At 33.5% G+C, this 15,634-nt stretch overlaps 1 protein-coding gene across 1 annotated transcript in view; it reads right to left on the bottom strand.

Annotated features, from left to right (window-relative positions):
- ADGRB3 (adhesion G protein-coupled receptor B3) overlaps positions 1-15,634 on the bottom strand; it is a 707,437-nt gene that overhangs the window by 414,632 nt on the left and 277,171 nt on the right. The window contains exons 5-6 of the mRNA XM_045867061.3: positions 9,701-9,862; positions 3,666-3,830 (exon numbers count right to left, since the gene is read on the bottom strand). Coding sequence (XP_045723017.2) covers positions 3,666-3,830; positions 9,701-9,862 — 327 coding nt within the window. The remainder of the gene's footprint in view (positions 1-3,665; positions 3,831-9,700; positions 9,863-15,634) is intronic.

Here is a 15,634-nt window from a genome sequence, read left to right as displayed (position 1 = left end):
CAGAGGAGGAACACACATATTAAAAGGTGATACCTAAATTTAAATAAGTGTTCTCTTGTGGAAGTCCAAGTTCCACTACACCACATAAATGTATTATTAAATATACCCAGAAAATGTCCTGTAATTTTTTGGGGGGATGAGAACTAAAAATTTGGATATGTCCATTAGGAAAATCCATTCAATAGTAATGTATTGGATACTGTTAGTACAAAGTTGCACAGAGAGATAAACAGGCAATGAAAGAGAATTTCCTCATATACTAATTAATACTATGGTGAATTTGATGTTTGATTAGGGATTGCAATGAAAGTTCAGAGAAAAGAGAAAACATGGACTGCCAGAAATTCTAAGTTTGGGGAAATAAGAAAAACAGACCACAAGGACCATTGGACATACACATACCTACACACACCCTTCCATAATATCACATTTAATTACTGGTGTAGATGAGAAAGGGAGGAAAATGGGGTAACATTATATTTATAATTAGTGAATGAGTCATAGTGGATCCCTCATGTTGCTCTATATCTCTCGCCCACTTCCCTCCATCAACACTGGTATCGGTTCTTAGACATGATACACATTAGGAACTGATAACTCATACTAGGAAATACCTATCTACCCTTTCCTTTCTTTCCTCTCTCCTTATATGGATCCCAGGCAGATAGCTTTCCCTCACCTCAAAAGAAGTGAGAGAAAGTTGGACATGACTAAGGAAAGTACATGATGAAAGTAGGATGTCATCTACTCTTAAGTTGATGTCAAGATTTGCATAAATAAAACATTTCATTATTTGATGTGAACAATACATATCAGTCCCACGTAGCATCCATTTCATTACGGTGGTTATATGTATTTCTTAAAAGTATGATGCTGGATGCTGTTCTGCTGTTCCAACGTGATCCCACACTAAAATATCACTGCCCATTACCACAAGGCTCATGGTCAGAGCTTGCAAAGTTGGTGAGTTGAGACCAAATTTGTTGTTAATTGTTTCTTCTGTTCTCCTCTGGTCTCCACCTCACAATCAGCCTAGCCAAGGGGAACCAAGTGTATAGGTCTTGGCCCGTTTTTTTCATTACTGATATAGTGCCTATCACATTTTTATACCTTAAGATGATGTCTCCGAGATCACAGGCTGGATGGCTATAAGAAATGTAGGCTGAAATCACTGAGTTCTCAAATTATCCCCACTCACTGAAGTGGAGTGTCTATATGTGTTTATCAGAACTGCATTCAACTTTTTACATGCTTATGTCTAAATCCTCTGAAGAGATTACAAATTTCTTGAGATCAGGGACTATATATTCTTCTCAGTAGTATCTTACATCTTGTCGACACATGATGATGCTTTTATATATAGTGAAGGCACCTGAGTTTAGCTATAAGACTGTTAGTTTTAAGGAGAATTCCAAATGTTTGCACCGAATAAATCTTACATATTTCAAAAGCATAATGTCAAAATGTTTGGTAAAGTATAAAACCTTTCTTTATTTTTTTAAATCATACCCATTAGAATTCCCTTTGAAATAGTAAGGAAATTGGGATACAACATGGTAAGAGTTTTATATCTTTTGTGATGCAACTAAATTCAAGAATGGAAATAACAGTCAGAAACAACATATAATTAAGTACCCAATATATATCCATAATGCTCACCTATGAGAGAATATGAGCTAGGCCAGTTTTACAAATAATATAAGCATAAATTTCCAAAATTAAAGAAAGACCTACACAAAAGAAAGACCTAAGTTTAACGGTCTTAGAGTGATTCCAATGACAGCGTAATACTGTAAAACACAACTAGCTTGAAAACACATGTGGTTACTACTGCAGTGATAAAACAACAATTATATCAACTTAGAAAAATGAGTTTTATCTGAATTCTAACAACTTCACACCCCTATCTCTTGATTCCCAAGCATTTTACTCCTAGAAAGTTCATGGAAAGTAGACTACGAGAAACATGGTTGATAACATTTTAACTGATCAGTGCCATTCTTATCTTTATACCAATGGGGATTAGCCGAGATAAAAGAAGTAATAAAAACTAACATATTAAAAGAGATTCTATAGTTAGCTATTATTTTTCTCCTTTCCCCACATTATCTATTTTTGCACATTCCACGGACAAATAAGAATGAACTATATTTGACTCTCTGTAAATGTCACAGCTCAGCAGTTAAAAAAACTCTAAAACTTGTATAAGCTTGCCCAAATCTTTGTAAAAAAGACAGGACATTAATATATATATGTGTGTGTGTCTATGTGCTTGTCTGTATGTTAATAGAGAGATAGAAATAACAGAACATAATTGACTTCATAAATAGATTTTCTGGGAGTGATTTGCAAATAAGGACTCATAATTTTGACTCCCTAATATTCATAGTTACATGAATATTGAATTATACAAGTTATATTCATAATTCATAGAATTTATAAATTCTAGGAGTAAATATAACTACTACATCTTTAAAAGTATATTCCTGATATAGGAACCTAGTAGTCTTTCTCCAAAGTAAAAGGGACCAAGCTCGTGAGATGACTGTTGCTTATCTACATTTTGGGGGATTTTCACAGTCTCAAGATGTTTTAGATACTTAAAATTTCCAGAGAAACGGAATCATTGCTTCATGACATAAGATATTACCTTGGGGAATTGAGAGTACAAATGGGACTGAATGTGAGCTGGACAACATGTTTGGAGCACTTTGCCAGGATCTCAGCTACGCTGCTTGCATGCAGAATGGGCCAGTGAAAAAGTCTCCCAAGGAGTAGATCAACGGTTACTCATACTGGTCTTTGCCATTCTAGCCTTTGCCATTTCCCACTCATGTCTATCTCTACCTCTAGAATGTGCCTTGGCCAGTTCCTGGGAGATTCTATCATTTCTATGTGTGTATTTTCTCTCTTAAGTTGCAAGCCCCTTGAATAAGATCAGTCTTTTTCATTTCTTAGGTATTTGTTTTATGTCTGAATGTTTCAACAACCTAAATAACAGCATTATAAAGACTTCTCTCTATAATAATGCGTGAAGTTATCAAGTTCAGGTAAAATAGCATTGAAACATTTTAAAGGAAACTAAAATTTAGGATTATAAATATACTCTCCGAACAGACCATATAGTCTTCATAATCACATGAAGTTATGTGTCATTTATGAGCTAACCATCTTATGCATCTAAGAGTGAATCTATAAAGTCTGTATTCCTTACAAATATCTATCATTTCCATACTTGATCAGTGGTGAATCCCCACTCCTTAACTGAATGAGTGTGAGACAATGACATCAGAAGGACTGACTCTAAAACAGTTTCTCTAGTTAGAGTATCAAGGCAATAGTCAATCTTAAGTCTTTGGGGCTCCTTATAATTCTTCCAGGAGGGAAAACTGAGTATAGATAAAATCTTAGTGGAAAGAATTAATATACATATTTATAGAAACCAAAGAAAGGTGAGCTTTGGTACTCAGTCAAGGAAATATCATAAACCATTGCATATGATAGAATCAAGGAAAGTACCCAGTCTTAAGCAAGAAATAGTAACCAAAGGACACATTTTCCAGTGTGACTGAATAAAGGTTGTACTCGTAATATTTCCTACATATACCAGGGACCACATATAAAGGACACAAATACAAAGTTCACCAAATGCAGAATATGCTCACCTGGGCACAGAGCAATATTACAAGGTTTATGATGTGTTTCAGGTCCTTCACACGGCCTTCCTCCATACTGAGGAGGTGTGCATGACCTTGTTCTTGTTCTTTGGCCTCGACCACATGTAAATGAACATAAACTCCATGGTGACCACTCCTCCCAAACTCCATGTACTGTAATAAAGCAAAGAAGCTTCAACAACAAAAGCAGAGAGGTAAAGTCAAAGATTCTTTTTCTTAATTATAAAGAAAAAAAATCATCAAATAGACAGTATGAAGATATTTTAAAAGCTCAGTTAACATTCTTATTTGCCAAAAAAATCAAAGGTTAATTTGAAAATTTATTAAAATGACACAAAATGACATGTACTTTTTTCCGTATTAGAACAGTTGTCATAAACTTTAAATGTTTTCTTTTTTAATGGAAATGCACCTCTCTTCCTCACAGTAAAATAGTCATGATTTATTTTTAAATACAAATAATATAAACTTAAAAGGTAGTATAGAAAACTAAATTTCTTATAACAGATATGATCTTCTAGAGTTAAATTTGCATTTAAATATATAAGGGCCAACGTAATTCTTAAAATTTCAGGACTAATGACTTTGATGTCAAAAAATTAAAAAAAAATCTGAAAGTTAATGGTCCATATTTTAAATAGCTTATTAACTTCACATTTTAGAAAATAAATATATTTTTGCCATTTAAAACATATGGGTGTTCAAAGTCACTGTCTTTGAATAAGACGAAAATTTCAAAAACTCTATCTACTCGCATAAAATTCTCCTCTTTGCCCTCTTTTAAAATGAGTGGCAAATATGAAGATTTCTTTCTTCTTGCAATAACTTGATGCACTGGAAATCCTCCTAATAAATAAAGGTTTTTAGAGAAAGCAAATGATCTAATTAGGATTACTCCTAACATAAGTATACATATGCCAATACTTCAATTATGCCATTATGATGGATTCAAACTAATCGGAAATATTAACGTAAGTTGTGTTCCTCCATAAAAGCCATGTGAATACATATTGACATCTTTTGCATAAAGCCCATTAGAATTCAGAGTTTAGATCCCTTCTTTGCCACAATCAATCACCAGTCTCATCCCAAATTTTAATATTTGGGATAGTAAGGAATAGCACTCCGTGGATAATACAAATAAAAAGAAGCTGGGCAAAATGTGCTCTTTGGCTCAAAAGCTCCTGTCTTGATGTTGAACCTCTGGTCTTGGTATGCTTTTAGAAGTTCATGAGCAGAAGTCTGATAGGACACCCACTAGAATGAGGAGGGGGAGTAGAAATTTAGAATGGATGATGAAAAAGATTTCACTTTCTCCTTGACATAGGTAGTCGTAAGCAGAATCCATATTAAGTGTCAGAGGAGTTATGCGAGTAAATACAGTATATCTAGAATGTTTTGCATGTATATGCAAACCAAGTTGTTTCTTTAAAAACACGTATATGATACCTTAATTATGAGACACCCCATTTTCTTCTATTTATGCTATTGATTTGCCCCAGCTGGTTGTGAAAATATATTGAAATATTGAAAAAGTTAGCCAAATTTGTGTAATACTCAGTGAAAAATTCTTCAGGTTTCTGAGAAAGTTGCTGGAAAATATATTTTTAAAATATTACATAGAAAAAAAGTAAGAGAGTGAAAGAAATTAATATGTTTATATTTTTCTCATTTAAGTTTGGAAAACCAAAGCCACTTTGTATCTATTGGCATAAGATTAAATAATGAGTCTCTATTTAACTCTAAGGAAAAAAAAATACGCACATATCTATATTTACATATAGGTATATATGATCAATGATAGGAAAATATTTTTAAAATATTATATATGAATGTATTTTGTCATATAAAACACATATCTTTAATTTTTGCATTTATTTTTAATTACCAAAATTTCTCCATTTAAAAACAAACTTTTCTTCCCCTGTTGTCTATATAAAGTGTTAAAAGACCATATTGCATTCATATGGCTGGTTCTGTTAATTTTCTCCTCAATCAAATCACACTGCTCTGTATTCTTTGAACAAAGCCTGAAAAAAGGCTGCTAAATTGGCAGATTTTTCTCTATTAATCTCAAAGAAGTGTTGATTAATCTTGACAGTTTAGTTAAATCATGAAGCTGGAGTCCTCTGAAAAGTATGTTACTCCCTACTTTTTAACACTCTATTGTTCCACGGTGAAATTTCATGCCTCCTCCACATCATTTAAAAAAAAAAATACTCCTTTTTTTGAAAAAGAAACAAAATTATTAATAATATTTTATTTTAGATATTATTGAATTAGTTGAAAACTATAAAACATCTTATAATTTTATAGATGCTATTCATAAGATTTATGTTAAAGAATAAAGATATTTTTACTTTAGCGGCAAATTTTATATAAATTCTTTTACCTTTCAGTAAAGTATGAAAATCTGTAAATAATCTAGTTCATTTGGAAAATGTGCCTGATAAAACCAAAAAACAAATCGAATTAATGCACTTTTATAGTTTTCTTCTTTACTTAGACACTAGCTGTAACAGTACCACATCCCTACTCTGTGCTGTCTAAAGATGAAATGAGGAATACACAATATACAAATTATGTTACTACCAGATTTTGAAATAAGCATACAAAATACCTTATAATTTACATTGGGATGTATAAAATAACTCCTTTAAGTGAAAGGTTTTTTTCTTAAGAAATATATATATGTGGATACTGTGACATTTACTTAAAAAAAAAAATCGAAACCATTCCTTAGCCCAAATCAACTTCTAAAGGATTAGAAGAAATATAGAGTAGACCAGTGGTTCTCAACCATGGGCAATTTTGCCCCCCAGAGGACATTTGGCAATGTCCAGAGAAATTTTTGATTTTCACAGCTCAGGGGAAGGAGGGATGCTACTGGCATCCAAGAATGCTCAGGCCAGCCTCCCACAACAAAGATTTATCCATGTCAAAATGTCAATAGTACCGAGGTTGAGAAACCCTGGAAGAGATCATAAAACTGTAAGTCAGAAACCAGGACAGTAAATACACAATTTAATGTAGCTCTCTAATTTCTCAGTTTACTTGCTATTTAACCCTATCATTTTCTGCTCTGAGTAGTAAGAATTCTTGAAGAGACTATAATATCAAAGTAACAATTTGCAAAAGGCTGGATGTCTTAGGATCCATATCAGAAGTAACACGTTATTATGCAATTTAATTAAGAAAACCCTTCTTTTGAAATTAGAATAATACGGGTGAAAGGCAACTAATTTATAACAATATTGACTAGGCTTTACTAGGGTAAATAAATATAAGCTCAAATTCTATCATTCCATATATTTTACGGAAAGTGGCTTTGACATTCATTTTGTCCTTGTGTCATTTTCATTAATTAAATGCCAAACACATTTGAATATCCACAGTGTGACAACTAGGTTATTGATTTCTGAGCTAATTTTCTTCTTGGGAATTTAAAGTATTATTTTAGAAAGATATTTACACTGTTTAGGTACTATTTAAGTTTTTTAATTCACTTTTGGTTATTGTTTTCATGATATATTATATCAAAAAAAGTACATATTTATCAGCATGGCAAGTAACTGAACAAAATATTGAACACAAAGTATTTCATAACAAATACAATAACCATCTAAAAGGTATCCTAACTTCCTATAGTGAAATATTTATTCTACATTTTTTAAAATAACAAAGTTGCTAAATTAGTGCTCAGTTTTAAAAAAATTAAAAAGAAATCAACAAAACTCTCCATTCTCTTAAATTCAACATCTGAACTATAACAATGATTAAAAGACACATTTTTTCTTATCGTCAGTACTATTTAACCAAATTTAGAAAGACAAACCTATAGTATCCGAAGGTCAAGAGGAACTCATGATTAGTGTGTATTTCTTCAGTAGGTATAATGGTAGGAGGTTTAAGAAATTGAGGACAAACCTCACAATCACAATATTATTCAGTTTTCTAAACGTCAGACACAGAGTGAAAGGGAGAGCACTCTGGTCCCACTACAGATGCTCTCCTTGCCCAGTGACGGGATTAATCAGCAGTCTCTGGCAGAAAGATGGAGGTTTCCAAATGTCAACCATACGAATGTGCGTAACAAGTGGCTGGAATGTAAGGACTGAACGGAGGATTGCAGAGAACACTTCAGCACCCTCTCAGACTTCCACTTGGGGATCCATTTGCCATTAGATTCTACCCATGTATGTTGAAGGGAACTTGATTTTTCAGAAGGATGCTGACAAGACAAATGTATATTTCAAGCACAGCTTCCTTCTCTATTGACACTTTTCTCATTGCCCAGGATAGGAAGCTTGATATTGTAACCAAGGGCCAGCTTTAAATATGAGACAATGTACTCTCCCCACACCCAGCTGGAAATCCACAACCATTTACTCATGAGGCAATTTTAGCTACAAAATTTAGAAATTTGGTAATTCAGAAAACTTTCAGCTCATTTTCTCTTGCCTAACAGACCTAGAGTCTGCTTGCTCTCTAACCACTGCTTTTGTCATCTTTTTTCATTGCCCTCCCCTTCCAAGACCTCTGTAAGCACTCTTTCCCTCTGATTTTTTTTTTTCACTTGATGTTCCTTCTCATCTAGTTTAATTCCCACTGACTCACGCTGACTTGATTTTTCTTGCTTTCAGTGGAAATTATTGCTGCTTCCTGCTAATTCTGTCTTCCCTTCCTCATAGTTTTCTGCCCTGTTTAGCTTTTACTTCTACCTTAATCTGCTACTCTGTATCTCCCAATTCCATTATAAAGGGATTTCCCATCTCATGCATCAGCTCTCCTCCACATTCTGCCCACCACTGCCCACAAGACCCAGATTGTCTTTTCTTTTATTGTGATAAAAAATACACAACAGAAAACTTATCATCTAGACTATTTAGTGTTAAATATATTCCCATTGTTGTAAAACAGGTCTCCAGAATTTACTCATTTTGCAAATCAAAACCCTGTACCCATTAAACAACAACTCCTTCACACTGTCTTTTAATGGGTTGCCCTTGCTCATTCTGCTGGGAAATTGGGATTATCCCTGCCCTTCCCCCATGCCACCCACTCTCTACTCTTACTTTTAGCAATTGCAAAATCAGCCATCTCTGGAAATGGAAATCATCAGAAAACTTTTACGCACAATTTAGCAGACGAAAAGCTGCTGCAGTGCCCTTCCCTCTCCTTATGCCTGCCCCCTTTTGGAGGCCCCCGGTGGATGCAAGTCCAGTGTCAACGGCAATGGTCAATAAGTTTGTATCACCCATCCACCAAATAGTTGAACAAAAATATAAACCTGGAGATACACAATATCATATGCTTTAGACTTCTTGAAAGAAAGCCCAAATTCCTTTTAGTACTCCTTTTTACATGAAAATCAGTAACTTAAGGAGAAATGCCTGTAATATGCATGCAGGCCTCCAATGAGAACAAAATGATGACAGCCGGAAAATCTCACCCTACCCGGGCAAGATACTGTGCTGTGCTCCATTTGACATTGAAGATTTTTTCCCCATTAATGACTTTAAAGTTTACAATGCACTGGATGGCTCGGATGAGGATAGTCACTTGAATGAAATAAATTAACAGAATGTCCTTTGGTCAGGGGAACTATTTTCTTTGATAAGTAAGTAAAACAACTGACTAAAGACTGCATCAACCGCTGCCTTAAACAATGAGTACAGATCCCATTTCCAGTATGTCTGCAAGGTTACGTTTCCTCAAACATTCAGTTGGACATTTTGCCACCTGAAATAAGGAAAGCTGTTATAATCATAAATATTATTAGAAGCAGATACAGAAATTTCTCAAGAAAATTCATTAGGGGAGTCACTTATGTAATTTCCTGACTGCTCTGAGAGCAGAAATCATCCCATATATGACAAAATTTCAGTGTTGAAAATGAGTTAAACTTATCCACTTTAATCAAAATGTCTCTACCCATTTCATATGAAAATAACAAATCTTCCCAAATGCGTAGCATGACACAATTCAATAACATCCACAGTTGTAGTTGCTGCTAACACTACCTGGACAGAGGGCAGTGTTATTGCAAACCCTTGATTCTCTTAACGGGCCGCTGCAGTGTGTCCCGTAAGGTGATACACAAGTTCTGGTTCGCACCTGCGACCCTTGACCACAAGTAACTGAGCACGTGCTCCACTGGGACCACTCTTCCACACCAGATTCACCTGTATGCAAGACAACAAATAAACATGAAATACTGCTTTGAATATTCACCTACTAAGCATCAGACCAAACTGACGTTATGACATGCAAGATAATTTAAATGTAAAAACATGACATTACATCAAAAGGCACAAGAAAACATCTCAGAGAAAAATACATTTAAAGGGAGATACATATGACACTGGTGTGAGGTCCAAGTTGGTTATAACCTTGTTAGCAAAACTACTCTTCACAAAGACACTGTACTGTAGACACTATGAAGGGACCAGTCAGCATTTACCAACAACAATGATTGCTGAAGGGATTCTTTTCAAGCCAATCTGAGGCTTTGTCCTTCGGACGGGAGAGGAAGCAAAATGTATTGCTAAACTTACTCCGGCTTTGGTGAGCAGGAATGTATTGATGGGTTCTTCCCTAATCCTTTATTGTGTAGCCTCCTTTCTCATGCTGGATGAGGTGGAGCCCTGGGAGTTTGGGCATATCTAATTTTTATAGTGTTAAACACTGTCACTTATTTATAATTGATTCCTAGTGCAGTTCTTACTTTTTCATCCTATGACAGCTATTTATTTTGTGATCATTTGTTTCAAAACCTGCTCAGAATTTTCTTCATGATCTAGAAGAGTGAGTTTTACTCAAAATGAAGGAAAATTTCTCTATGATTTCTATTAATTTATTCAAAATAAGGCCCTAAAAAGCCAAGGAATGTCTGAATTCCATTAATTGTCTCAGAGGAAGCATCACACTAAAATTACGTCTGGTTTCTATTATTATCTAAGTCATGTACCAAAAAGACTTAAAGTCAAGAATTTCTAAGACCATCACAATGGACTTCTGATTCTATTCTGACATCATGTTCAGGATAGATTTTTAAAACTGATTTGAAAACTTGCAGTTGCTTTTCCCTAAATACAAAATTGGGCCATTTACCTGCTGGCAGGAAGAACTTAAGTTAGTTATTTGGTTGTGGGAAAGGTTTGCAGGTGAATTGTTTCTGAATACTTTGCATCACTGATTATATAAACCAAGGAACAATTTATATCATATAAGTTCTGTTTAGACTTTGCCTTTGAAACAGAATTCAAAAAAAAAAAAAGAATATAATGATCTGTTTGCCCATCTTTTTTTTTCTTTTGAAAGGTTAGTAAATGACTTAGACATTCCTTGCAGGGCTACTCAAGATAGCTGGTCCATAGGCTGGTACTCCAGGACAGAAGGAGGTTGAACCAGAATGTAACTCAATTTGCTGATTTCTTCACTGAGAATTTCTTTTTTCCAAACAAACAAAAAAGTTAGCTGAAATAAAACATGTGCTTGATAAAGTAGTTGAATTTATTTTCTGGTATAAGCTTCTTATCTCCTCAGGGGCCCATAAAAAGTAGTTCACAGATAAGCATAGGTCCACCAACCACAATTTGGGTTGCACCATTATAAAGATCTGGTCTTATATTGGGATGCATTATGCACCCAGAGGCATAGATTATAAGGCATTTATGACTAGATATATATCATAAGGGCACAGACAGTGGTTACTGGGATGATGTATTACATTAAATAGGACTTTTTTTCAGTGTTGGATCAGTGTTTGTCCTGAAAGTCCTCTATAGATTTCCCTTGATTATTTTAGTCTTTTTGCCTTCACCAATTTGTATTTAAGTACTTCATAAAAATGTTATTGGATAACCATTTGAATTACATTTAAAGGCAGGTTGCATAATTTGTTCTTTTATATTAAAGAATACTCTAAAAATTAAAAATCATTATTCTAGAACCCAATAATATGGCAATGGTCAAAAAAATATCCACACATATATGTATATATGAACATATACATTTAGGGATGAAGAATTTAAGCATAAAGTTAGGAAAAATATAATGCAAAGCTTTTTCTTTTGATATTTCAACCCTTGCTGTGATGAGAGTAAGTGGAGTAGAAATATTATGGTTGTATGTTATTAATTAAGAGCTGGAAAACCTTGAACAATGTAAATTCTATAAAAGTGATAAAGGTTATGCATAAAAGTGTTATATTTTTCCACAAAAGCAGTCCTTCTCTTACCTTTGCATTGTTATGATGGCATTAAAAATGTTTTTTATTAAATTGAGCAATGAATCAGGATCAAGATCTATTTTTAAATGTATTTCTGCACAAATATTTAAAAATCTGGGTTGCTTCTGAATGTATACTGTAATGATGTTCAACAGGCTAAGCAGTGATGCGTAGATCCTAAGAGATTGATAATTAGTGCTCAGAATTGGCCTTCTTCACTGGCTCAAATTTATGGTTCATTTTGTTGATCAAAAACAAAATAAATAAATGAATAAAATACATATTGGCTTTCACATTATGAATCAAATTTTGCCACTCAAATACCAGCCTACCTACCAAAATGACCTCATTATACCTCAAATGGTATAGTTTCAGGTAACATTTGCACTAATAATGATTTCCATGCTGCCACTTCTTAATTCAGAAAAGCGTGAAGACTATTCTGGTCCAGCACTTTGGGTGACTGTGAGAAATAGCTCATATACTTTATAAGAAAGAGATGTATATTTTTAAAAACTCACTGACATTAGAATAGTTAAGTACAATACAAAGTATACTGTTTTTAATATGTGTGTCTTTGGAAATAGCACGAACTACTCTGGTTCCTTAACTTGTAACAGAGAAGGCACATAAACATGGCATAGAACGCTTCAGTATCTGAGGCACTTTTAAGACTATTTATCCTGACACGAAACATGAAAGCGGATTGGAAAAGCACTGTAATTAAAATCAGAGGACCTGTGTTTGATGCGAAGCTACTGAATATTAGTTCTGTGACCTTGAGAAAGTCACTTTATTTCTCGGAACCTCTCAATAAAATGGGTAATACATCTACCTCAAAATGCATGTGTGAGGATTAAATGAGATAATGTATGAGAGTGCATTTTAAATTGTAAAAAATATTAATATAAATTTTTGCTAGTATGTTAAAATCATTAAACTAGAAACATACTTCTAATTTTATATTTCTGTTTTAGATAGGATAACATGCTATCCTTTACTAATATAGGCTATTTTCCCCACTGGAATACAGGACCACTTTTCTAAACATGTTTATAAGATCATTTGATGACTATGATGTTAAAAAGCACTAGGAAGTGCAATTAAATTGTCTTAAAGGCATCTTTTGGCATTTAATTTGGATGTCTATATTAAGTATCTGTATCTTACCACTTCATTTCATTTCTCTTTACCATAAATATAAATTGTGTCCTAGGCTATTGGAACACTATTTATATTTAAACTAGCTTATCTCAATGATTGAACTGGCCAAAATGATTAAGTTATTTTGATAAAGTAACATTATTTTACCAAACGTTACTCTTTTAAAAACAATTTCCACTCATGTTATTACTTTATAGAAAGCTTGCTTTTCAGATAGAGGGTTTACTGATCATATTGGTTGAAGAGGCCAGCTTATTCATTTTGAGAAGTAATTCTTAATTATAAAGGCTTATAGGGGGCACCTGGGTGGCTCAGTTGGTTAAGCGACTGCCTTCGGCTCAGGTCATGATCCTGGAGTCCCTGGATCGAGTCCCTGGATCGAGTCCCGCATCGGACTCCCTGCTCGGCAGGGAGCCTGCTTCTGCCTCTGACCCTCCCCCCTCTCATGTGCTCTCTCTCTCTCATTCTCTCTGTCTCAAATAAATAAATAAAAAAAATCTTAAAAAAAAAAAGGCTTATAGGTTTTGCTTTGTTTTCCCTCATGACTAATATAAAACACATATTATAATGTCTTCCATCATTCAATTTTACCTCTATTGTGCTTTTCTTCATTCTCAAATTAACGTTAGCAAATGTTTCTCATTGTTTATATGTAACACCAATTTCCTGATTTGAAAGACCAATAGAAAAGTTTAATAAGTAAACCTTAGCTTTTCTAAGATTTTATTACTTAGTTGCACTTATTGAGACTAACTACCTTAACACCTAAAGAAAGTATACTCTCAGAAAATACTGAAGGGAAAAAAAACCAGCCTCTCTTTTTAACTTTATAACTGCCTGGTGTCAAATTACATATTTTAAAAACTACTTAAAATAATGCAGTTTCCCAGTCTTTTATCCGTATTGTAGTAATTTGCATTTAAAATAAGTATTATATGTGTTTTTATATTTACCTAAACTATTTTTGCTTTAAATAATAAATATTTATTTGCATCAATTCAAGCACCCAATTGATATTTTCAGAACTTTCATTTTTCATTGCCTTTTCTGAATTATTGTTAACAATATAAAGAAATGGTTTTAATGCTCCTCATGGATCTATTTAATAAGTGTTTCACCTACTTTACCAAATCATGTGTTATTATATTTTAGGTACAAAACAATGCTTGAAAAAGAACCAGTAAATGAAAACAGAAATTAGTAACTTCTCACTAAGAAAACATCATGTTCCTTGTGATTTGAATTTGCAGAAAAGGTTTTGGCTGAGAACTGAATTCTCTTGGTTTATGTCACAGGCAAATACAAAAACAGAATTTATATAAAATCTCCTGGCCAAATTGCATAGTATTCATGCATCAACTAATTTTACCACATAATTGGGAATTTAAAACTATGGCTCACCATTTCACTCCCAAGTGACCCCACTTTTAAGAAATTTCAGCAAGCCAATGACTGCCACCTCTTGTGCAAAAAGGAAGAACATTTCTGATCTCGCAGAAGTGCCCCTGTGAGATGGCACTGGAAGGAGGCTGAGTTATCAGCCCATGCCCTGTGCCTCTAGTTAGAGTCAAATATTCTGCAATCTCTGGTCAGTGCTTGAGACTTTTTGCTCCGTGTAAGGGAGAAACATACATTCAATAATTTGAAAATTTACCTGACCTTGGCAATGCACTTTTGGACCCGTTCGAGCAAAGAGTAAAAATATGTCACCTTTTGTTAAATGAGAAGCTGCACCAAAAGCAATCCAGATAAGCAAGTTTTCTTCATTTCTGGGTCTGGCTGCAACATATATATTTTAAAAAGCTAAAAATATGTCCTTAATGTAGAATTTATTGTAAACATTCTTCCTGTTCTGAAGAATTCTTTGACCTACTTACAATTAATGTGTTAAACTCTACTACTCACCCATTACCAAGAGCACAATCCATTAAGAATATTTGCATTTTTAAGTTGTAGATCCAAATTTAATGTTCAGAATAAATATCCTAAGAAAATATAAACTAAAGGAAACATTCATTCTTCAAGAGAATTTCATCAAAATTAGTCAATGTCATGTCAACAAGCTGATCAAGTACTTGAAACTTCAGTATTAATGGTAAAACAGATCATCCAGATTGGAATGTATAAAACTTTATAAAGACATAGATAAAACTGTTAGTTTGCAATTTCCTGAAATAACAGTGACAGCTGAAAATGTTCATAACACAGTTTAAATACATTTTCATCTAAGAATGTACTACATGCAATGTAAACAGATGGAATTATAGCCATTTATTATGATGACCCAACATATGAATGCATTTAATTGTGTTTCATATATATATATATGCATATATATATATATATATATGTATATATTTTTCTCCCCCCCCGAGGGAGGTATCTGAAAGTAATCTAATTAGTTTAGGATTAAAAATTTTACAAACCAGAAAGTGATTTTTGTTGATATTTAATTGTTTGGATGTATTGTAGCTTACTAATAAAGACTGTCAATTTTTTATTATTTAGCTTATATAGCAAAACTCTCAAATAAAAAAAAATTCTGAAAATGTTTCTAATT

Source organism: Mirounga angustirostris, unplaced genomic scaffold (genome assembly GCF_029215605.1).
Source record: "Mirounga angustirostris isolate CCGP_5_RB_7025 unplaced genomic scaffold, mMirAng1.0.hap1 SCAF_8, whole genome shotgun sequence".
Classification (NCBI taxonomy): Eukaryota; Metazoa; Chordata; class Mammalia; order Carnivora; family Phocidae; genus Mirounga; species Mirounga angustirostris.
This window is presented reverse-complemented; position numbering and strand designations above follow the sequence as displayed.